At 49.1% G+C, this 24408-nt stretch overlaps 7 protein-coding genes across 7 annotated transcripts; 3 read left to right on the forward strand and 4 right to left on the reverse strand.

Moving 5' to 3' along the window:
* Nucleotides 1–245: 245 nt before the first annotated feature.
* N7483_009277 (SET domain protein) lies at nt 246–2493 on the forward strand (the record flags this gene model as incomplete). Its single annotated transcript, XM_057092704.1, has 4 exons — nt 246–262; nt 344–895; nt 986–1245; nt 1313–2493. 4 exons carry the CDS (start codon nt 246–248, stop codon nt 2491–2493), a joined length of 2010 nt encoding a protein of 669 aa, XP_056943878.1.
* A 278-nt stretch (nt 2494–2771) lies between these two features.
* Nucleotides 2772–4433, forward strand: N7483_009278 (NADH-quinone oxidoreductase subunit NuoF; the record flags this gene model as incomplete). The annotated part of the gene is made up of 3 exons (XM_057092705.1): nt 2772–3029; nt 3124–3195; nt 3276–4433. 3 exons carry the CDS (start codon nt 2772–2774, stop codon nt 4431–4433), a joined length of 1488 nt encoding a protein of 495 aa, XP_056943879.1.
* A 788-nt stretch (nt 4434–5221) lies between these two features.
* N7483_009279 (uncharacterized protein) lies at nt 5222–12194 on the reverse strand (the record flags this gene model as incomplete). The annotated part of the gene is made up of 7 exons (XM_057092706.1): nt 5222–5335; nt 5407–7047; nt 7107–7343; nt 7585–9403; nt 9486–11337; nt 11669–11776; nt 12095–12194. The coding sequence occupies 7 exons, from the start codon at nt 12192–12194 to the stop codon at nt 5222–5224; spliced, it is 5871 nt and encodes a 1956-aa protein (XP_056943880.1).
* A 731-nt stretch (nt 12195–12925) lies between these two features.
* Nucleotides 12926–15276, reverse strand: N7483_009280 (acetate--CoA ligase; the record flags this gene model as incomplete). The annotated part of the gene is made up of 6 exons (XM_057092707.1): nt 12926–12988; nt 13048–13322; nt 13376–13505; nt 13559–13819; nt 13875–15119; nt 15250–15276. The coding sequence occupies 6 exons, from the start codon at nt 15274–15276 to the stop codon at nt 12926–12928; spliced, it is 2001 nt and encodes a 666-aa protein (XP_056943881.1).
* A 3046-nt stretch (nt 15277–18322) lies between these two features.
* Nucleotides 18323–19920, reverse strand: N7483_009281 (M20 family metallo-hydrolase; the record flags this gene model as incomplete). Its single annotated transcript, XM_057092708.1, has 4 exons — nt 18323–18401; nt 18464–19285; nt 19352–19669; nt 19757–19920. The coding sequence occupies 4 exons, from the start codon at nt 19918–19920 to the stop codon at nt 18323–18325; spliced, it is 1383 nt and encodes a 460-aa protein (XP_056943882.1).
* Nucleotides 19921–20579: 659 nt separating this feature from the next.
* Nucleotides 20580–20973, reverse strand: N7483_009282 (uncharacterized protein; the record flags this gene model as incomplete). The annotated part of the gene is made up of 2 exons (XM_057092709.1): nt 20580–20709; nt 20861–20973. 2 exons carry the CDS (start codon nt 20971–20973, stop codon nt 20580–20582), a joined length of 243 nt encoding a protein of 80 aa, XP_056943883.1.
* Nucleotides 20974–22078: 1105 nt separating this feature from the next.
* N7483_009283 (uncharacterized protein) lies at nt 22079–24343 on the forward strand (the record flags this gene model as incomplete). The annotated part of the gene is made up of 1 exon (XM_057092710.1): nt 22079–24343. One exon carries the CDS (start codon nt 22079–22081, stop codon nt 24341–24343), a length of 2265 nt encoding a protein of 754 aa, XP_056943884.1.
* Nucleotides 24344–24408: the final 65 nt, after the last annotated feature.

Raw genomic sequence — 24408 nt, forward strand, 5'->3', positions numbered from 1 at the left:
TTATTGTGAGAGGAAACTGTCTGTTACTCTTCCAATGTATGCCTTTCACGTGACTCCCTCGCTATATAGCAACTTGAACTGCAATTCCGGCGTGTAAAGGAAAAAGTGGACCCGCGATCGCTGCCAAATTTCATCATTCGATATCACTAATTCCAGTCAACCCCACTGGAATATAATCCTAAATTGGGACTCAAGCACACTTTAATTCCCAACTAGGCTCGAGGACTCCCACAAAGCTGGATGCCATGGCCTCACCACAAGAGTATGTCACAGTCATACCAAATCGTTTTGCGGCCCTATATACCCACCCCACAGTAGCAAGCATTGACTAAATCCTTCCCAGGGACAAAACAAATCACTCATTGGAAGCGCATCATGCCCTCCTTGAATGGGTTTGCAAAAATGGAGGGTACCTAAATGATGCTTGCTGCATAGCACATGATACCCAACGGGGTGTCCACGTTCAGGTGAAAGCCGACTGGCCTACAGCCATTTCATCAGAGACCAGAGTGATCAATGCTCCACTAGGCGTGACAATGTCTTATTTCAACGCGATAGACTATACCTCATCCAGGGGAAGCTTCTCATCTCACGGCGTGCAGTTTCCGCGTGCATTTATTGATGCTGCCGGCATCAAGGAGACCATGGCTTTCTTTTTGATGGCACAGTTCCTGCGTGGAGAGCAGAGTTTCTGGTATCCGTATTTAAGGACAATACCCCAGCCTGGCCAGCTGATCACGCCTCTTTTCTTTGGAGAGGAGGATGTGGATTGGCTGCAAGGGACTGGAATTCCGGATGCATCGGTGCAGAGGTTTCAGGATTGGGATCAGAAATATGATTCTATGATTGAGAAGTTGGATGCGGCTGGATTTGAAGGCGTAGGAGCATTTACCTGGTGAGTTTACGCAACTTGTTAAATCATTCTATTGAAGAGTAGCCTTGAGAACCAAGGTCTTGATCCAGTAATTTGCTAATTTTTTTTTAGGGACTTATATCTCTGGGCATGGACAATTCTCACTTCCCGTGCTTTCTCGGCTAAGGTACTATCCAGTGCCGTGGAACCCTCCGACCTCCCTGAGGAAGGACTTTCAGTCCTCTTGCCGCTTATTGACCTACCTAATCACCGACCACTGGCCAAGGTCGAGTGGAGGGCGGGTGAGCAAGATGTCGGCATGATTGTTTTAGAAAATGTTTCTCCTGGTCAAGAGATTTCAAACAATTATGGCCCTCGGAATAATGAACAATGTATGTGCTCTCCTTGAAATACTTCCAGATGACCGAGGTGGTAGGAACAACAGCTAATTTGTGTTAGTGCTCATGAATTACGGATTCTGCATTGAAAACAATCCAACCGACTACCGCATTGTGAAACTAGGTGTTCCGTCAGACAGTCCACTTGGTCAAGCCAAGGCTCGCCAGATCCAAGAGTTTCCTCATCTAGCAAAGGCTGACGACCAGTACTACATTTTCAATGTGTCATATCCACTACTGGCGTCAGAAAGATCCATGGAGCAAGGAATTATATCGCCAGCCTTGTTCAACGCTCTAACCATCATGGAAGCAAATGAGCGAGAACGGAAATCGGTGGAGATTGAAGAATCGGGGATTTCAATCCGAAAGACCTATGGCAATGGTCGCAGCGCACTGGCCGCTCTGTCTCAAACTTCTCTTGAGCTTATTGCACACATTCTTCAGCTGCAAGCCAGTGGACAAGACCTACCAGCTGAACCCGCAAACCTCAAGCAAATTTTTGCGCAAGTCTACCGCAACGGTCAAATTACAATGGATAAGACAGCATTAATTATTGCATCCTGGACACTTGCTCGGGCAAGAGAGCATCAGCGAGGCGAAGAAGTGGAAGATATCAAGATCCTTTTGCATGAGCACTTGTCTAAAATCCCAGCTGGATGCTTGTCCGATGAGATTATGTCTCAAGTACGCGTTCTTATTCTTGAACGCCAATCACTGGTCCCTAAGAATGGCGAACTATTCCGACTCGGAGAACTTTTCAGTCTCCTGCCAGAAGATCTGCAGGGCCCAAGTCAGAATTTCTTCATGACTCGTCTTGCAAATGGGCCTTGGGCCACAGACCCGCAGGTTATGTTTGCGCTTGCAATCAATTTCTTAGCTACAACAACTCTGTCAGATAAAATGAGGCCCATGCTTTCCTCTCGGTTGACTCGATGGGTAGACTTCTTGATTGCTGAATACCCATTGTCCACCATGATTAGCGATGATGCCGATTCCCCTGCCCAGCAATTGCTAAGAGTTCTCTCGAAGGACCGAGAGGCATTCATTGAGCTGGCAGTGCAAGATGGGATTACCTGGTTTGAACAAGATAGCAGTTGGTTGGTCTCAGATTGGCTCCAGTGGGCATGCACAGTTGGTGATGCTGAGCGGGTCTTAATACCATTTGAGCCGCTCCAGGTTCTGGGGACAGATGATCCAACAATGGCCAAACAGGCAGTTCTGTATGTGCCACAAGAGGAGTAAATCAACACAAACAAAAGAGATAGATGAGAAATGGAAATGAAATTAAAAGAAGCTTGAAGTCATATACAATTTATAATTTTATATAGTAAAGAACGTCAGGTATCCCAAATAGGAAAGTACTGACTCAGCATAAGGATCACATGACCTCTAGCCAATCACATCACACGTAAAGGCGGATCGTTCAGCACGCAGGAATTGCCAATTAACGCAAGCTCCCCCTTCCCTTTCTGTTCATGACCGCTTGACCCTTTGCAAAGCATAGCTGCCAATCCGCCATCATGATATCCAGAGCGGCGGCTCCCTCCACTTCCTCCCTCTCATACCTCTCTTCCCGCTCCCTCCGCGCCCAGGGGGCGGCCGCCCGCTCCTTCGCGACCGTGCAAGAGGCTCCTCCAGTTAGACATTATGGCGGACTGCGGGACCAGGACCGCATCTTCACCAACCTCTACGATCACCATGGCGCAGACCTGAAGTCAGCAATGAAGTATGGTGACTGGCACCGCACAAAGGATATCGTTCAGAAGGGCGATGACTGGGTAGGTGGATCTTAACCTTGGAGATTGGAGAGATAGCCCGGATTGGGCGGATGGATGGGACCAAAGATTGTGTGCTAACCATTGGGATCAATAGCTCATTTCCGAGATCAAGGCCTCCGGTCTGCGTGGCCGTGGTGGTGCTGGTTTCCCCTCCGGTCTGAAATACGTAAGTTGGACCGCAATTGAAGCATTGGATGACCCTCGGCATTGATATGTGTCTAACCGTTGCTCGCTTCTTCAATTTAGTCATTCATGAACTTCAAGGACTGGGAGAAGGACCCCCGTCCCCGCTACCTGGTCATCAACGCCGATGAGGGTGAGCCCGGTACTTGCAAGGACCGTGAGATCATGCGAAAGGACCCCCAGAAGCTGATCGAGGGTTGCTTGGTTGTGGGTCGTGCGATGAACGCCAACGCTGCCTACATTTACATCCGTGGTGAGTTCTACCACGAAGCCACCGTCCTCCAGCGCGCTATCAACGAGGCCTACGAGGCCGGTCTCATCGGCAAGAACGCCTGCGGTACCGGTTACGATTTCGATGTCTACATTCACCGTGGAATGGGTGCCTACGTCTGTGGTGAGGAGACCTCATTGATCGAGTCCATTGAGGGTAAGGCCGGCAAGCCCCGTCTTAAGCCTCCTTTCCCCGCTGCTGTCGGTCTGTTCGGTTGCCCCAGTACCGTCACCAACGTCGAGACTGTCGCCGTCGTCCCTACCATTGTCCGCCGTGGTGCCAGCTGGTTCTCATCTTTCGGTCGTGAGCGCAACGCCGGTACCAAGCTGTTCTGTATCTCCGGTCACGTCAACAACCCCGTCACTGTCGAGGAGGAGATGTCCATCTCCCTGCGCGATTTGATTGAGAAGCACTGTGGAGGTGTTCGTGGTGGCTGGGACAATCTGCTCGCCGTTATCCCCGGTGGCTCGTCGACTCCCGTCATCCCCAAGTCTGTTGCTGACAACCAGCTGATGGACTTCGATGCCCTTAAGGACTCACAAACTGGTCTGGGTACCGCCGCCGTCATTGTCATGGACAAGTCCACCGATATCGTCCGTGCCATCTCCCGTCTGTCTACCTTCTACAAGCACGAGTCTTGCGGTCAGTGCACTCCTTGCCGTGAGGGTAGCAAGTGGACCATGCAGATGATGCAGCGTCTGGAGACCGGTAACGCCCGTGAGCGTGAGATCGACATGCTCCAGGAGCTCACCAAGCAGGTTGAGGGTCACACTATCTGTGCTCTGGGTGAGGCCTTCGCCTGGCCTATCCAGGGTCTGATCCGTCACTTCCGTCCCGAGCTTGAGGCACGTATCCGTGAGTACGAGAAGGAGCTCGGTGCTGCTCCTTTCGCTGGTGGCTGGAAGCCCGAGAGCCGTGCTGAGGGCAAGCTGATCTCCCCCGGCATGTAAACGCAAAAAAAGCTCTCTTTTTCTCACCGTCCTCTTACCTCTCTCCGTCCAACACCTCTGTTCTCCCTACGCCATTTTTGCCTCTAAAAAAAACGATGCAGGAACAGATCAGTTGTTTCATCTATACAAACTAGATCTCTCTTAGATCTCCCTCTCTTTGGCTGGTAATGTCTACGTCCGCCCAGCGAGGGAGGTTGTTTTCATACTTTCCCGATTTCCTTTACCTGTTCTATCCCCTTCCTGTCGCGTCTAGGTTTTCCCCTTCTATGTACAGTCGGTAGCAATTGATGCATTTTATGTCTTATTCCAAGTGCTATTCCTTATATTTTAATTCAAGTGGAGCGTAGATCTAGGTAAATATAATTGTGACTTTCAATCTGCCACCATGAACTGACTGGGGAATCTTAAGTTGGATTTATTGGTCTCTACCTATGTATTGAACTTGAAGTAATGCTGCTGGCCCGGGATTCATTAATGACTCGGACGCGGAGTGACTTTACTATGTACGAGGACTCGCGGGTGGGTGTACTGCAGCCCTGGAGATGCTACAGCCTTCAGCTCACAATGATAAGCCCTGGAGCCTTTACGAAGTGGAAATAGCACTAGCAAAAGTCTCTTAGTGTTGACTAGCAATTGATAGATTGGTCAAGTAAAGTACATGTTCACGTCGGGGATGGTACAAAAGGAATTATTGGGGAAACATGAAGCATGCTGAAATAAAATGAGTAGGAAAGGAATTCAAGGACGTTCAAATGAGCAACAGATGTGCTTTTGATCTTTTCAAAATCTTAGAACCCGCCAGCCATAATGGTACCATAGTACCGTCGGCTCATCTCAACAGTTTGTTGAATGCGTGCATCACCATTCAAGGGTAGACGAAGGGCAGCAGCAGAATCGATGGACTAAATGAGATCAATTAGTATAACTGTAGAAAAGATAAAGTGGAACTTGCGTTCCATAGAAGGAAGCTTACCTGAACGTCTTCGTGAGTAATCCAGCCAGCTAATGTACGGCTCATCTCCTTGAAAGCAACAAGCTCTTCCAGGCCATCAATGCCAGAGCCAGTACGGACACGATCGCCCATGGCTACGAGGGCATTCACCAGGCGACTCAGACGAGTAGGGTCGCGTCTGCCACGGGGTGCAGTGGCCAAGCGCAAGAAATCTTCATAAACACCACCACCGCTGGCCCAGCCGCGCATCTTTCGTTCAGGGCTGTCACCGAAACCGGTAACGAGCTTGTCGAGAGTTGGATAGTCTCGCGAGATGATGGTAGTAGGACCGACGATACGGCAGAAGGTTTGGTGAGCATCATTCCAGTGTTTGCCGCGAATCAAGCAGTCAACTTCACGGATGGCATCACCACGGTCACGGGCATCGAGAGCCTTGGCAACCCAGATCCAAGCATCAGGAAGCTGCAAATCACCGGTAAGTTGGAGCCATCCTACTTCAGAAGCAGGGTCAGGTAGTTGGGGGCCGAATCGGGCGAGGGTTTCTTGGACGGCACGCTTGCGATCTTCGGATTGCGAGAGGTGGAGAAGAACGAAAAGAGCTGGGGTCAGTTCCCCACGAGCAATGATCTCAGATGCATAGTCCCAGACAAGTCGATCGGCCTGATCTTGGTTGATCTTGATCGCCTTGTTCTCTCCCACGACCGAGGCGAGAACATGGTGCATCTGGAAAGAAAACCGGTTGCTCAATACGTCACCAGACAAGGACTCAGGGAGAAGAGCTGCCGGAAGCTCGATGGGTGAAATCTTTGCTTGTCCAGAAAGTGCCGAATGGGCCTTGAGAAGAACCCAAAGCGGAGACTCACGACCAACAGTGTCGGAACCAGGCTGCGCAGACACATGAGTATCGGAAATGTGCGCGGGGTGAGGGAAAGCAGGCTCGAATCCGGTAGATAGATCGTCAAGGAATTTGGTGACAGCGGCCTCGATTGGCTCATCCTCAGAGGTACCATACCAGAGGCGAAGACCAAAGGCCTGTAACCAATCCAGTTCAAAGTGCTCAGAGAGAATGAAATTTGAAGCACGGTTTTCCACCTCAGCAATCAGGTTACCTTCGCTACGCATACAATTGCCAGCAAGTAGCTCGTAGATAGCGCGAAGGGGCTCCACAATCTCCCCCAATGTGGACTCGTTGCGCCAAGTCTCAAGTTGTTTCGCCATATCGGCTCGTGAGGTAGCGTCTCGGCCAATCTGCGCAACCAGTGTAGCCAAGTGCAGGTTACCACTGTCCATCAAGGTTTTGCAAGCCTCGTCGATACGATGAGAGCAGAGAAGGAGGAAAGCACGTTCTTCTGGGGAGCGGACAAGATCCAGCGCTTGAGTGTGACGGTCACGAATAATGCCTTCCCAAAGACGTGTTAACCGATCTTTCTTGATGCGATGAGCAAATTTGGATCGCAGCTGTGCAGGTACACCCGCCGAAATATCATCCTCGATATCATCGTCGAACAAGACATTGGCAAGCTGCCAGGTCAGCCGCTCTTCCTCCGGTCCGTGGGAAAATGCGAATTGGCGAAGGTTAATTTTGGCCATGCGAACTAAGGGAATGCCATCGATGCGCTGAATTGTAGACTGCTGTCTTTGAACTTCAAGCATCTCCTGAGACTAGATTCTGAATTAGCAAGGATGGCCGGTATGAAGGATTAATAAGATCTGGAACACACCTCAAGGGGTTGGTTGGCATCCAAGATCGCGACATCTCTTCCCTCACTGAAAACAGAGAAACGCTCGCGCCAGCGATTAGTTGCGCCAGGGATAGGTGCGGTCATATCATTCTTGGCGCAAATAATTGTGTCCATGGGACCCCAGCGAGGCTTGAAAGACTCATGGAAATCGTAATCCTTCTGATCCATTGGGTTTGTATCATCCGCGAATGTTTTCGGTTGTTTGTTGTATGGCCACTGTACAGATGAAAAGAGAGAAGTTTAGCTCGTATGGTCTCGAATTCAGTTAAACTATCTGTGGAAAGTGAGGTGGAGGTGACTAGGTACATCATTGGGAGTAGTGAATGGAAATCTGAACAAAGAAAGAAGAATCAAAAGGGAATGGTGAAAGGGATTTATGCAGGGAAAAATGGGCAAAATGGGCAAAATGGGCAATGGGAAAATAAAATTACGCAGAAGCCAGAAGAGGGGAGCGAACCTCAAAGCCCTTGGGCTGGGATTTTGAAGCATTGAGCTGAGAAGCGGCGTTCTGCTTCGGGGGTTGCTCGAACAACGAGCGCATCAGATCAAGACTGTTGGTAAAGCCTTTCTTCGGAGATTCAATTTTCTCACTTTGGATATCATCCTTGATGAGGTGTCGGTCAGAGAAAGCGTTGGCTTGAATTTCTCGCAAAGCGTCACGATTCTGCTTCCGGGGGCTGATTGTTCGCTGCAGCTGCTCAGTCCAGTCGCCACTGAGATTCAGACGAGGCTTAGGGGGAGTGCCAAAGGGCTTGAAAAAAGGCTGGGTGGTGTCCAGAACGCTGGTCTGGTCATCGTCCTGCTCCACGGTGCGATGAAGATTGGGGAAAGAACCCGCCATGTCCATTTCCTCATTCTCATCAGATCCAATTATCGAGTCGCCAGAGTGTTGGCTTTCGGTGACGTCGTCATCGTCCTGCTCAATAGTTGAACCCGCGGAGCCTTCCTCTAAAAAAGACTCGGTCTCGCCTTCGGAAAGCATCTCTTCATCGTCGATAGCCAGAGCCTGAGCTCCGAATGAGCCCGGGACAAGTTTGTGCTTCTTGAAATCGAAGGTGTCATCCTCCATACCAGCCATTGAACCAACGAACGATTCGTCAATAGAAAAGGTCGCAGACTGCTCAAAGCTCACAGGGTGGTCGCGATGGGCCTTAGGAGTTTGATTGTCAGGGCCTGCACTAATAGTGCTTTGGTCAAGGCTCTCACCTTCCTCATCCTCATCATAATCAAGTCCATAAGTGGTGAAGTGGGGCACCTCGAAAACCCAAGTACCGGTATCGATCTCATAGTCGACGAATGTGGTATCCGTAACCTTCTGAAGACGGTCAATGTGCTTGTCGAAAAGAGGACCACTGGTGATGGGAGATGGCTTCTTCTTGTCGCGGCCACGCGGCCAGGAGTTTTCAATGCGAAGGGTGGAAGGCACGTTAAGACCCTTACCCATGGCGGGCTTGCGCAACTCGTCGGGGTACACGGTGATCTTTCGAAGACCGATGTCAACGATGGATCCGAAAATGTCGTTGATGTCAACGGTGTTGAGATCAACAGGACCGTTGAAAGTGACCTGTCCACAGTTCTGGCGACCGACAGTGAAGTCCACGACTCGCTTCAACTGTTCACGGTTCATCTTGGTCAGCTCAGCAAGGGGAGGCTTCATGAAGTAGTCGCCGGGCTTAGGATCAGTTTGCGGAACGGTTATAGGACGCTTGGAAGTGACCTCGGGGGAAGGTGCAGGCTCGCTGTTCTCAGGGACAACAGCAAGGTTCATCGATTCCATCTCTGGGCGATCAGAGCTATCAATACCGTTGAGGCTGCCACTTCTACGAGTGGAACGGAGGAATCCGAGCTCCTGAGGTGTAGGATCGGGGCTTGTCGAGACCGCAAGGACAAGCTCTCCACCGGAACCAGTGGGAGAGCTAGAGTCAAAGCTGACCTTCTTCTTCAGCTTGTCAGCCGATTGAGATGCATCCTCGCCATTGGTGATGGGAGCAGGGGAAGAGCTGGATGGGCGAGCAAAAAGATCATTGCGCAGACTGCGATCAATAGTAAGGCGTTTCAAGCCGCTGCCTGTGCCGCGTCCACTGCCAATTTGCAAAGCACCAGGGGACAGAACACTGTCGGACTCTGGGTTGAAGGAGTTGCGAAGGTTACTCGTAGAGTAACTCTTGCTGAAACTACGGCCCATGCTTCCACCGCCACCAATGCTTGCGCGAAGACTGCCGGTGCTAGGACCAGATGCTAACAGGCTGCTGCCAAAACCTGGAGTGCTGCTTGCACTGGAAGGAGTGCCATAGGTCGAGTAAGAAAATCCGTAGCCCTGGCTTTTCCTGGGGGGAGTCACAAGGCGGTTGGCAGCACCAGGGGTCATATTGTACATAGGCAGGGGGGGTTCGCTGCTTCTGTTTCATGGTAGAGGCGAGTGGCGTAGCAAGAGGACCAGGGGATGGCGCATTTGGCGTGGGGAGACCGGAGAAGATAGATTGGCTACCATACGGGTTGCCTTCAAGGAGAGATGAGGTCAAACTTCCAGGAACGGGCTGCTGGGGTTGCTGCTGCGCAGGCTGTGAAGTACCGAACATGCTGGCGCCAGCTGGCTGTTGCTGTTGACCTGGGGTTCCGAAAAGGCTACCACCAGCATTCTGGCCAGGAGCGCTTTGATTGAAGAGACCGCCACCAGTGGTGCTACTAGGTCCGAAAAGTGAACCAGCTGGCTTCTGTTGCTGCTGGTTTTGTGGGTTACCAAACAAGCTACCGCCAGCGTTCTGCTGAGGCTGGCTGGCACCAAATCCTCCACCGAACGCACTACCGGTGGCCCCAGTGGTAGAAGGACCGAAAAGACTACCAGCAGGCTTCTGCTGCTGCTGATTCTGAGGGTTGCCAAATAAGCCTCCGCCGGTGTTGGCGGATGGAGCTGCGCCGCCAAAAATTCCACCGGTAGCTGGTTGCTGTTGCTGAGCAGCAGGTTGACCGAACATCGAGGTGCCCGTTGCTGCGGCACCAGTGTTGTTGCCGAACATTGTTCCGCCTGGCTGTTGCTGAGTGTTGGCTGCGCCAAAAGCACCACCTGTGCCGCCACCGCCAAAAATTCCTGGCTTGTTCTGGGTCTGGTTTTGGGCACCGAAGCCACCCAAGGTGTTTGTTGCAGGTTGCTGCTGAGCTCCGAAGGGCGAGGCTGTCGCTGGCGTGCTTCCGAAAGCGCTGGGGGCACTGGTTGTTTGTTGATTACCGAATCCGCCAAAGCCACCAGTGGTGTTGGTGGTAGCAGCTGTACCAAAACCTGTTTTGTTTTGTTGATTGTTTGTTCCGAAGAGAGATCCGGCACCCGAGTTTCCAAAGGCGTTGGTTCCCGTGTTACCTCCAAAGCCACCGGTAGTTGCACCTGCGCCGCCAAAGGCAGACGGCTGAGCTGCACTAGTAGTTCCTGCGCCTCCGAACATTGTGGTTGCAGGCTTAGGTCCGCCAAACAAAGGGTTTGAACCTGTGGAGCCAAATCCACCGGTGGTCTGTGTTTGTCCAAATGCGCTGGGTGCAGTGGTAGCAGCAGCGCCGCCGAAGGGAGTAGCAGCAGCGCCAAACCCAGTGTTTTGCTGAGTTCCAAAACCACCACCAGTACTGTTACCAAAAGCAGTAGAACCGAAAGCACCAGCACCTTGACCACTTCCGTTGCCAAACCGACGACCTTGTTGATAATCCGCAAGCCTCAGCTCCTCAAACGAAAATTTGCTGTATGGCTGCATGAAGCTGATGCTCTGGTAATGGTTGTTGGTGTTGGAGGTTCCGTCCTTTTCGGTGAATGCGCTGAATGGAGTGCTGCCTGTTCCTTCACAGGCAGGCGGGCCACCCTGAAAAGCGGTTCCAGAGGCTCCGAAGCCAGTGGCAGGCGTGGTAGTGTTTGTTGAACCGAAACCAGTGCCACCAGTGCCAAATCCACCAGTAGAGGTGTTAGAGGCACCAAAACCTGTCGTGGGGGTTTTGCCAAAAAGGCTTCCACCAGCCGCGGTGTTTGTATTGGCATTGGTACCAAAGCCACCTGTGTTTGCAGCCCCAAATCCACCGCCAGAACCAAATGCTCCGGTTCCTGTAGAGGCCGTATTTCCAAACATACCGCCGGTTCCAGTTGTTGTGTTGGTTGTCCCAAACCCTCCAGTGCGGTTTTGCTGACCGAAGAGAGAACCAGATTGATTGGCGGTGTTGTTGTTCGTGCCGAACCCTGTGGAATGAGAACAGTTATCAGTAAACCCAGTCGGAAGCAAAGTGAAAAGTAAAAAAGCAAGCTAGATGGAAAATTATGACAGGTGCAGGTTGACTGAATGTTGTGGGCCACTCAGATTTCCCGCGAATCCAAAGGCTTGCCGATCGACGCTAGTGCCCGTTGTTATCCCGGCAAGGCAATGAAAAAAGCATTCAGTGTATTTCCCACGCGCAATTGTTGATAAAGATCCCAGGAAAGAGCATGAACCAATTGATAGAGCACAATGGAAAGGCGCTCCCAAAAAACCGCATGAATGAATTCACAAAGCGCTGTCGTCGTGAGCACGTACCTCCACCGCCGGAGCCAAAGCTGCTGGTCGTATTACCACCAAACATGCCCCCGCCAGTTGATCCAGTATTTCCAGATCCAAAGGCAGAAGTGCCGGTAGATCCAAAGCCTAGATTGCAGGGGGGATCGCGGTCAGAGGGACTGGTTTTTCAAGCTGGGATTTGCACCCCTGGTTTTGTCGCAGCATCGCGGAGCATCGAAATTAACCGCACCGAGGTCCAGCGTGGCACCGCACAGTAATATATTGCAGGAAGAAGGAGGCTAGTTCCTTGCGCGTGTCATGGCCATGGCGGGTTGATATCAGGAGCGCCGGTTGTTGTTCAAAAGCAGAATCGAAGGGCGCGAGAAACAAGCGGTACGCAGAGGGGAGAAGCTCCAAGGAGCTTGGGGGAAAGGAAATCGCAAGGACACAAAATCTGAGACCTACCTCCAGTGTTATTATTGTTGCCGAATCCAGTAGAGCCGAATGTTGAAGGTTGGTTGTTCTGCCCGAACCCTCCTCCTCCGCTTCCAAAGCCGAAAGACATGTTGTCGGTCGGGAGCTGAGGACACTATGAGTGCATAAGGTGGGCTCGTGCTGCCAAAAGAAACACTATCGCGGTGAACGATAGATGGAATGACGAGAGATGCGCGTGCAAGGAAGAGGAGAGGGAGGGACGCGACAGAAATAAAGTCAAGTGTGCTGAAGGCAGGAGAGGATTATGTCAGCGCGGTAGACAGTGATCCGTCACGTGTTTGCTGCCTAATTCGGAAGCAGTTTGTGACTTGACAGATTCTTGCAGGAGTTCCGAGGTTGTGCATAAACGAGGTACACAAGTTTCTGTGGCTAAAAAGAATTCTTACCAATGTGACACAGAAACCTGAGAATTGAAACGAAAATAAAACGTGGTCGGTGGAATTATACATTGGCATATATGTTTAAAGTGAGACCTTGCTCATCATTACATACTTCTAATTACTTGGAACAACTTGGAAGCTCTCAATATTGACTTGCGATACCAGGACATTAAACCAGGGCCAAAAACGATATTCAGGATACTGCTGGCTATACTGATAGGGAATCTCAAATACACCAAGGAGGAAATTCATAACCAGATTGCGAGGGGAACAAAAGGAAATTTCCAACTCCCACCGGAGCCTCTGCTATCAAGCCTAGTACTAGAATGTTAGCACATGATCAGTACTAATAGAAAAATTAACGAAAAAGTGTAACAAACATACTCTTTTGATACGTATCATCATAAAATCATCAACTGCTTTACTTCTGACGAGCAGCGTGGACGGTTGCAATTATAGTGTCCACAACGGAGGGGTCAGAAAGCTATCATGTCAATTAGCATCACCGAAACAGAAAGATCAGTAAAAAGAGAAGATTCATACCGTTGATGTGTCACCCAAACTATCTTCTTCGCCACTGAGAATCTTGCGCAGAATACGACGCATAATCTTGCCGCTGCGGGTCTTAGGCAGATCCTCAACAATAAAAATGGCTTTTGGAGCGGCAAATGGACCAATTGACTTGCGGACCTGCATAACCAGATCCTTGCGCACTTGATCGGTAGTCTCATTACCCTCCTTCAGGGCAACAAAGGCATTGACAGCTTGACCTGTCAACTCATCGGCAATGCCGACCACAGCGGCCTCGGCAACCATAGCTGTTAGAAGTTAGTTCTTTGTTCTTTTGCAACTCATGAGCAGATAAACTTACAGTGCTCGATAAGAGCTGCTTCAATCTCGGCAGTGGAGAGTCGGTGACCGGAAACGTTGACAACATCGTCGACACGGCCACGAATCCAGTAGTATCCATCATGATCACGACCAGCGCCATCTCCAGTGAACTAGAAAAACAATCAGAATATGAAGTGCAAAGCGAGTGCAGTTTATCACTTACGTAGTAGCCCTTGTAAACGTTCAAGTATGTGTCCATGTAACGCTTGTGAGCACCCCAGACGGTACGGGCCATGCTGGGCCAGGGCTGCTTGAATGCCAAAACACCCTCGACATCGTTACCTGTAATTTCCTCGCCAGAGACAGGGTCGATAATAGCAGGCTCAATACCGAAGAATGGCAAAGAAGCACTACCAGGCTTAGTGGGGGTGATACCACCCAGAGGGGTAATCACGTTAGAGCCTGTCTCGGTTTGCCAGTAAGTCTGCAAAACAAAAATTAGTAATAGTCATAGGTGATATCACGGAGAAAATACAAACATCACAAATGTGGGCCTCCTCCTTTCCAACAGCCTCGAAGTACCACTTCCAGACCTCAGCAGCGATAGGCTCACCAACAGAGCCCAGAATACGCAGGGACTTCATCTTGTGGTGGATGTGCTCATCACCAGCACGCTTCAACAAGCGCAGTGCAGTAGGAGCGACATAGAATTGGGTGACATCGTACTTGTCAATGACATCCCAGTAACGGGAGAAGTTAGGGTAGGCAGGGGTAGATTCGAAAACAACAGTGGCACATCCCAGGAGGAGAGGAGCATATACGACGTAAGTGTGGCCAGTAATCCAACCAACATCACCACCACAGAAGTAGCGATCGTCGTCATGAATATCAAATACATACTTTCCGGTCATAGCTGCGCCGAGCAGGTAGCCAGCAGTTGTGTGCATGACACCCTTGGGCTTACCAGTTGAGCCGGAGGTGTATAGGAGGAAAAGAGGATCTTCGGAGCTCACAGGCTCTGGGGCAAGGTAGTTGGGGTACTTCTCAACCTCCTCGTGCCACCAAATATCACGGCCGGAAGTCCAGGGAACCTCCGCGCCAGTGCGCTTGTAGACCAGGCAAGTGGTCACATCGGGGCACTGCTTGAGCGCCTCATCGACGATTCGCTTAGTGCCAATAACCTTGCCACCACGCTTGCCCTCATCAGTGGTAATAACGACCTTGGACTGGCCGTCAATGACACGGTCCCGCAGGGAGTCGGAGGAGAAACCGGCAAAAACTACAGAGTGTACAGCACCGATACGCGAGCAGGCCAAGAAAGCAATGACTGCTTCCGGGATCATGGGAAGGTAAATCGCAACAGTGTCACCCTTCTTGACACCGCGCATCTTCAGAGTCCAGGCAACCCGAGAAACCTCACGCATGAGCTCTCCGTATGTGATGGTGCGGCCCTCGTTGGGCTCATCGGCCTCGTAAATGATGGCCACCTTATCGGGGTTCTTCAGCGCATGACGATCGACACAGTTGAAGGAGGCGTTCAGGGTGCCCTCCACAAACCAGGCATTGTCACCGTTCTCGAAAGAGCCGTGGTGTGTGGTCTGGAAATCTTTATCGAATGTGAGGAGCTCACGGGCCATACGAGCCCAGAAGGTATCGGGGCTGCGAATTGACTCCTCATAGAGCTTCTTGTATTCGTCGAGATCCTTCAAGTGTGTGCCGGTGGGGTGTTTATCGTGGAATGCCTGAGGAACGTGGAAGGTGTCGACCTCGTGGGCCTCGAGGACCTATATCGCGGGGTTATGTATTAGCGACGGAATATCTCAAACGCGCACGGGCGGAAAGTGTAACACATCCGAGGGGAACAATGATAATAATGAAATCAAAGACCAACAACGGAAGGATTCCAGTACTTACCACTGAAGGTTTAGGGGCAGTGGACATGATTGTAGCTCCAAGGCGCAAAGAAGGACGAAAAGAGAAACGACGCAAACCTCTGGTGATAAGAGTTAGTGGGCGAAATCCCATGAAGTCAGGGGAAAAGTTGAGCTAATTCACGTACATAGAGGGGTTACAGGAAGAGATGAGAAGTTAAACCCACGGGGGATCCGCGAGGGTTTAGTAGTCGGTCCATTCAGACCGTTGCCCACACAATTGAACCGGGCAGGTGGAGATTCCATATTCCCATTAATACGGACGGAGTACTGGACCTGTCAGGACTCAGTGGGGATTCAGTACGAACTCCCCAGTATCGTTAATTACCAAAATTACGATATCCTAGACCTCCAGAGATGTTTCTTAACATGACTTAACCTGACTCTTATGCATAGTAAATTAAATCATGGAGTTCGTTAATATTGAAGATCCTGGATGAATCCACCTTAATCCGAGTTCCGAGTATTTGCCATGGCTGTTTAAACTACATAGAACTACGGGCACCTGCCAGTGGGACTACAGTATACCTTGGAAGGCTCCAGGGCTTACAACTGCATCAATGCGCTTACTATATTATTGGAAATAAATATCAATCGGAAGAAAATAATGAGATTTTTCCATCAATGAGCTAGTACTATTAGTACTGTTCCAATGGTTGATTCTGTTTAATCGTGATCATGGGGTCAATTGTCCGCTAGCACAATAAGTTAATATAGTTCCCTCGTTGATAAACACTCAAAACATCCATTGAAAGATGAAACAAGATACAACCTTGGAATTTCCAATCTGTATTATCAATTACCACCCTGAGCCACCAAGGCTCATAAATAACCGGAGTGTAGCGCGCCCAGCTGCCTCATGCGGCATGGGCCGTGCGTTTCCCGGTAGCTAAGGAATGCGGACTCGCGACTGAGTGCAGCAGTGCTCAACCATAAACTGAATTCTATTAGTAGAGATCTGATGCCTGCACATCTGAGATCTACGTTCGCATCCATGGAAGATGAATCCGGAATCAAACAGTATATGTATTTTCTCTCGTAGAACGTTATGTTCTTCCCCGTAATTCTGAGCCAAGACGTGCTAGAACTCCAGTTTTGGGTTCGGTGACGGTCATGCGGGGTCCATGGCTCTTCCGTTCCTCCGGGCAAAGCTCAATAATTGGCCTCCTTTCTCTTTTCAGATGTTTCCCGTCTACCATTAGACCGAAGCGATCGACCATAGTCTAGGTTCTGTGTGGCGTGGGGTTTTCTCACTCAAGGTGGGATGTGTTGTCCACGGGATAACGGGATAAAAGGCGGGGAATCGAAGCTCGGTGTAAGCACTTGAGTGTTCGTCTTTGGGTAATGCTCGATGTGTTGAAATAGAATCCGGGAACCCGTGAACCCGGATCTATCAAATGGTGATGATCTTGCCACTGCGATGTCATTGGTAGTCTCGAATGTTCTTTTTCAAGTTCTCTTGTCTTAAAGGTCAGCTTTATGAACCATGATCTCAACTCCGAAATGAACTGGTTCTTGAATCTCACTCGTTCCTCATGGAAATCTAGGAATGCTGAGTCAGTCGTTGATAAGTCCAAATGATAAATACCTAGAAGTTAATTCCACATGTATTGTACTCGTGTCTTAACTTATATGCATACTACTACCTCGGGAGTAGTAGTCTCGGATGTGGATTGGGCAAAGGATTTAACCATAGGCTTTAAGTCACACCTGATGTCCATCATCTCCCTTTTTATATCCAGCCTAGCGACTAGCTAGTATACACTTAAGCACAATAGTGGAGAATTACGGGAGCACCTCAACAAGTGTGGTAAAAGGTCCGTAATGTCTCCTGGTGGGGGAAAACGATAGAAAACAATAATACCGAGTGAACTAGGTGGTGATAACTCCGTCTACCGGTACGGAGTACTCCGTCTTGAGTGGGAGATTCGCAGTTTGTGGGGTTGGAATAAAACAAAGGTGGGACGAAAGGGGCGTGTGCCTGAGTAACCCAGCATTGATAGTAGCGGCTTATATGTACCAGGTACTTATGGTATTGTTTGTCTGCCGAGATCATCGGTTGCATTAACAATGGGGCTCTGGAGCCTGATTACGGAGTACAATAGCGTCTATTGAAGTGAGGATCTTTTACGGTGTCGACTGCGTAGTACTGTAACACCGAGAATCGCCCTCATGATGTTGTGTTGCCTTGAAGAGTCTAGAAAAATCACTCTTAGTCCATGTGAAACAGAAGATCAGTGGGAATACGAGATGCATATCTGCAGTCTGAAATACTTAAGGTTCATCGTTAAAATAAAACAATTTGATTAAAAATAAAAATAAGAAAAAAATACTTGAAAACACCCCTGAGGCCCACTCATCCCACTTCGCGTCCCAACGAGCTCTCCTAGGCTCTTCCAACCTTCCAAGGTTGGACCAAAACCGACCTGGGCGTTAAAAGATTCACCCAGAATAAAATACAATTCGTAATCTCAACTCACCGGAGAGCTCTGGAAGCCCAGGATCCAATAGTGGACGCGGGAAATGCTTTACCGTGGGGCAGTCCAGGGTGTGGATCGCCGAGAAAACACCGTGTTATCTCCTTACAATGGAAAACTTGACCTTTATCTTGTTTGACCATATGCAAGATCTATTAAAGCAGGATGGAGTCTACGCTGTAGTTATGATCAACTGGCTCCGTCGTCTCCTCTAAATTATCCATATATCCTTGATATGTTGGGGAAACATTGACTTCCGCGTCAGCCCGCTCCCATAGTGGTTTACCCACCTCGGGCTAATGCGAGATTTGCTTAACTGGCGTGGTCATGCAGATATGGAGTACTTGTGGATGAGTTGGCGCCATCTATATGCAGGTCGGTGATATTGATGACGATTGCGCTCTAGACGGTGTTGGGGCAGTCAACAAAATATTGCTGAATCGCCACTGTTTATCAAAGAATATTTGTGATAGGATCAAGATTTGAGGTATTCAGATGAATTGGAGGGCCACGTCACACCGGAGATTTTCAGATTAATCTGATCTATTGAATAACTTTCATTTGATTTTTTGTATCAAGCTATGCTCTCGCATCTTGACTAGCCTTTGTCTGGTCGTAATGGACGACGGTTTCAAGTAGAGCCTGTGTTCCGAGAGCGCTAGAAGCATGATGAATTAGTATCATGATGGAACCATTGCTGTAGATATTCTCAATACTCACCAGTCTTCTGGAGAACAATATTCTGTTGGATGGTGACTGACTCCATCCTTACAAGGCACGAAAATCATCGCCGTAGGACAATGCTGATTGGTGTAAACACTATCATGACCAGCGCCACTAGTCATGAGCATTGAACCCTCAGGTCCGACAAGATTATCCGCAGCTGCTTTGATAGACGCGATACATCCCGAGTCGAACTTGACAGCAGGTGAGTCGGTGTCCAAAGTCCAATCGAAAGTGACACCCTTGCCATCCTGAGCCGCGATCCTGGCAAAGGCTTGAAGGCATTCATCTTGTACAGCATGAACGACATCATCCTGTGGGTGTCGAATGTCCAAAGTGAAAGTCACATCCGATGCAATGGTGTTGGTGGACGCATTCGAGGGAATCTTAATGATGCCTGTTGAAGCAAGTGCATCATGGCGCTTGGCAATATCATTAGAGACAGCAATCATCCTGGATGCTGCAAGCAGTGGATCATGGCGGGAACTGAAAGGTGTTGTTCCAGTATGGGCATCTTTGCCTTGAATATTGATGGTTGACCATCGGTAACCCTGAGCACCCTGAACAATTCCAATCGATCGCCCGTTCGCTGGCAGGATGGGGCCCTGTTCAATATGTAATTCGAAGTGAGCACCTAAACGGAACCCATTGACTGCGTCACAGGGAATGTCCCCCAGATACCCGTGTCTCTCAAGTTCAGACCGAAGAGTCACGTTTGGGTCATGGATATCCCTCAAGTCCCAGGCTTTTTCAATCAGAATTGCACCTGCCCAAACACCTGAAGAGCACATAGATTTCGGGAACCGAGCTCCCTCTTCACTGAGAATTCCAATGATATTAGAATTTGGAGCTGGCAGGGAGCCGGGTTATGATTATTGAACTTACTTTGTCCAGTTCACCACTCCAACATCAAAGTTCGTTCTAAAGTTGTTCTCTTTCATCGTCCGTAAGACTTCCAAAGCAGCCATGACGCCCAGAATCCCATCATATCGACCACCTCGAGGTTGAGTATCCAGGTGACTGCCCATAGCGGTCATAGGGGCAGTTGAATTGAGCTTTCCTGATTGGCAAGCAAACATATTTCCCATCTGATCAATGGAGAGAGAACATCCTAACTTTTGAACTTCAGCAGCAAACCATCCACGCACCCGAGCATCGTCATCGCTCAAAGTCAAGCGGGCCATTCCCGTTTTGGTTGTGTCGCTATTCATGTGTTAGAACCTCACGAGCATTCGAATGTTACTTCAATTGATGGATAGAGGAGAGTGTGTGTGAGAGGAATGTCCATACTCGCCATATATATGAGCCTTACCCCAGTTGCATGTCTCATGCAATGTTTCCATAAGCCGATCAGCATTAATCTTCAGTCCTGAGCTTGATAGTCGGGATGCTGTGGTGAATGTCCGTGTCGGTGCAAAGCGCAAGGCGTGTGTCAGGTAAGTTCTGGTATACATCTCGTGGTGGATGCAACTTGAAGTTACCCCTGGGTTTGAATTCAAATAACAGGGAGTCCGGAACTTGAACTTGAGCGATACTAGCTTGAGGACTCGAAGCAGAAACTGACTACTATATAGTCCGCCTACTATGACCCTGTTCGATGAGGCTTGCTAACTTGAAGATGCGGCGAATCCTTTTTCGACGCCTTCTTTGAACAAGTGGATATGGTGGAGTATTGGAGCTTATCCACTCAAGCATCCCCCAATTGGAGTCTTATCAAATCAAATGCGTGATTTTGCCGATGCAATTGAGTGCCGGGATAGAAGAGACGGCGCCCTGGCGGGGCGGCGCCCTCCCGCGACATCTGCAGGCACCGGCAGTAAAATTGTTTCCCGAGCGACCACGGCAGGGGCATTCAATATTGGAGGAATGAAGTGCTTTTTTCTTTGAAGAGACCAAATCTCCATTGACCTTAAAATTCAACTCGTCCGAGTCGTTCATATGTGCATGGATGCATAATACTTCAAGCTGATTGTCTGCTGTTTCAAGTTGATGGCGATCTTCCACGATTTAGGTACATTGCACAAACTTGACATCCAATCCAGCCTTGATAACATATAAGTAGGTATAACTATTTGGTCACATACAAACCCAGCTGCAAAATCATAATAAGGGTTCAGCAGGTAAACGATAGCCTGAGTTGAACCATTCCAACCATTTCCAAGGGAAGATATCCAACTCCGAGCAGTTTACCGAAGAATCCCTCTTCCCCGACAACAACTACCAAAACACTGATCTCCTGGGAACTGTCAATAATCATTGAAATGGTCAACTGGTTGATTCAAAGTGCAGGAATACCGTTATAAGGAGTTGGTGCACTCTCTGATCTTCCTCTAGAAGATTGAACACTGGCAAGAGTTAGAGGACATGACGTTATTATCATTGAGAACACCTTACTACACTGTTCTCATGGATTCGGTTTCATAGTCTTTGGATTTGAAATCATCATTTGTAGCCAAAATGGACCGGACTTTGGCCTTGAGGCTTTTGCCATCTTCTTTGCCGAACATTTTGTGTATTGTACTGGTGGTTTCACCGCAGCAGATGGGAGTTTTGTCTCAGTGTTGATTTTGAGATCAGATCGGATTGATATTGAGACGAAAAGGCGGGGAAATGATCATTTATATAGCTTCAAGTTTCAATCCCTTTATAACATTTGAAAGATCTGGGGATCTCCCTGGGCGTCATTTCAGATCAGCGTTCTATGTAACATGATGCGTGGTGACTGCCGTGTTGATTTCGGTGGACGCCGATATCCACGCTTTACATTAGATTATCATCCATAATCTCATATTCAAGATGAAGAATTTCGGCAGGTTCCTATTTGATCTACAAATTACTTAACATAAGGAGCTAATTTCCAATTCAATCATAATAGAGACTCTATTGTCGACGTATCCGAGACTCATGATTAGTCCTTAGATCTTGACTTTGACCTCGCAATAGCCTGTCATTCCCTTATCGAGATTCTAAGTGAAATCCAATATATGTAGATAATATTATTTGACGTAATGGATTGAATTTGGCGATTGAATAGATTGCGCTATTAGTTAAGGATCTTTGGAGCTTAGACCTTATAGTGGCGCGATGGAGACGATTGATCAATGTGCATGTTTCTCCTTAAAGTTTCAACCTAAAACTCTCAGTACTAATTTAGTCTGAAAGGTAACAGACGCTTTAATTTGAAGCATAGTCATTTCATCTCATATCGCATCGATGAAGATATACGACAAAAGCTCACTTTTCCGCAACCGGACCAAGGTCGAAGTCAGCATCTTCCAAGTAGCTATTACTCCTATCGAGTATTCCACAAAGGATGAAAATTAATGACAAAAAGACGATATTAGAAAATGACTCAAAGGCCATGGAATCGCGTATCTCTTAGCTCCGCTAAAATACTGTGTTGAATTTTCGCGAGCTCCACCTACTCGGCATTAGATGTTGTCAGAGGGCGCTGTTATCAGAAGGCGTTCTATGTCACTATGTCCACAGAAGGCCACGAATCAAACATTTAAATTGCCGAGTGACTAAGTCGGCATTTATTACTCATAAATTGAATGACAAGCCGCATTCAACAAAGCATCTCTGAATCTCAGAATACAGAAAAATCCTTCAATGTCCTCCAGACGTCCAATCTACTTGAACCCCGCTGCCGCGGGCGAGCGCTGTGACTCTGTGGTGTCTCCCCACGCGGCCGAATTTCACAAATCGCTCCCCAAGTATGCACCAACTCCGCTTGTACCTTTACCAGAGCTTGCAGCTGAGCTCGGAGTCAAATCGGTCTTCGTGAAAGATGAGAGTAACCGCTTTGGTCTCCCCTCATTCAAAGTCCTCGGCGCTTCATGGGGATGTTTCCGAGCTGTTACGCAACATCTTGGATTATCGCCAGAGCAGATCACTTTGGAAGACCTTGCCGCTAGACCTGAGATAAAGTCACTTATTCTGGTCACTGCATCTGAAGGAAACCATGGACGCGCAGTTGCGTATATGGCGAAGCTGCTAGGCGTTGCCGCTGAGATCTTTGTACCTCAATCTATGGATGATACTACAAGCAGTCGCATTTTATCCGAGGGTGCTCGGGTGACTGTTGTCCAAGGGACATACGATGATGCAGTCAAAAGAGCAGCAGATCAAGCGCACAAGGAAAATATACTCTTGATTCAGGATACTGCCTTTGAAGGGTACGAAGATGTGCCCGCCTGGATCGTGGAGGGGTATTCCACCATGATGAACGAAACTGAAGAGCAACTCTCCCAACTCGGTCTACCCGCTACCATGATGGTGACCCCTGTCGGTGTTGGAAGTCTTGCGCATGCGGTGACTATTCATTGCAAATCAAGAAACGTGGCCGTTGTGGCCGTAGAGCCTGATTCTGCACCCTGTCTATATTCTAGCCTTCGTGCTGGGAAACCTGTTCCTGTGCAAACATATTTGACCATTATGGATGGCATGAACTGTGGAACCGTATCAAGCACGGCTTGGCCAGACTTGCAGCGCCTTGTTGATGCTTGTGTCACGGTGTCATCGTATGAGAGCCATTGTGCAGTCCGGTATCTGACTTCGAACTCGGTTCCTGCTGGTCCATGTGGTGGAGGGTCTTTAGCTGCACTGAGACGTCTTGCTAGAGAGACTCCTTTGTTGAATGCTGATTCGGTGATCGTTCTTCTGAGTACAGAAGGGGCGCGAGAATATCAAATCCCTAGAGATGTATCTGTGGAGGACGCTGTGGGCCTGACTCAAGTGCTCACACAAATCAATTCATCCAACCCTACATTGTCTGTTAGCGACGGAGCAGGCGAAAGCGAGATCGCTGATTACGTGACAGCATGGTTCGCTCATCGTGATATAGAGTATCATCGCATCGAGTCTGTTGCTGGTCGGCCCTCTGTCGTGGGTGTTCTTCACGGAACTGGCGGAGGCAAGTCACTTATGTTCAATGGACATATCGACACTGTCAGCCTTTCAAGCTACGAGCATGGTATAGATGCCCTCTCAGGAACCATAGCCTGGAAAAATGAACAGCAAGCTGTCTTCGGACGAGGATGCTTGGACATGAAAGGTGGCTTGGCAGCATCACTCGCAGCGATAGCAACTATCAAAGCTGGAGACCCTGATCGGGTACCTCGAGGCGACATTATCGTGGCTGCTGTTTCTGATGAGGAGGACGCTTCTCAAGGCACACAGGACCTTCTAGCTGCCGGCTGGAGGGCTGATGCTGCAGTTGTCCCAGAACCTACCATGGAGGCTATTGTCACTGCACACAAGGGCTTTGTATGGGTTGAAATTGACATCCTGGGAGTTGCTGCTCATGGCTCCAACCCTGCAGCAGGAGAAGATGCCATTATGCATGCCGGATGGTTCCTTCGTGCCCTGGAACAGCACCAATCAAAGTTACCAGTGGATGGTCTCCTTGGCCAAGCGTCATTGCATTGCGGTCTCATTCGAGGAGGTGAGGAGCCTTCTTCTTATCCTGCAAAATGTACAATTACCATTGAATTCCGTACTATCCCAGCTCAGAGTGAGGCATCGATACTGGAAGATATTCGTGCCCTCCTCGGGAATGTGGCAGAGGAAAATCCTCGCTTCAAATATGACCAGCCTCGCATTGCCATGTCACGACCACCATTCAAACTGCCAAGAGACCATCCTCTAGTAAAAAAGGCAGTTTTATGCGCTACCACTACTTTTGGAAAAGCGCCTGCTCTTGAGTGCGCGCCATTCTGGTGCGATGCAGCGTTGCTGGCAGAAGCAGGGATTCCGGCAATTGTATTTGGCCCCTCTGGTGACGGCTTGCATGGTAAAGAGGAATGGGTCAGCGTCGCGAGTCTGCAGCGAATGGAAAGAACCTTCGTTAGCTTGATTGAGGATTTTTGTAACTAATTAGTGAACTTTGAACAGTATTAGGTTTTCTATAGACCAGTTTACGGAAGAATCAGAAGATTCTT

Source organism: Penicillium malachiteum, assembly GCF_028827825.1.
Source record: "Penicillium malachiteum strain IBT 17515 chromosome Unknown utg000004l:1.0-4883003.0:1.0-4884900.0, whole genome shotgun sequence".
In the NCBI taxonomy this organism is placed as follows: Eukaryota; Fungi; Ascomycota; class Eurotiomycetes; order Eurotiales; family Aspergillaceae; genus Penicillium; species Penicillium malachiteum.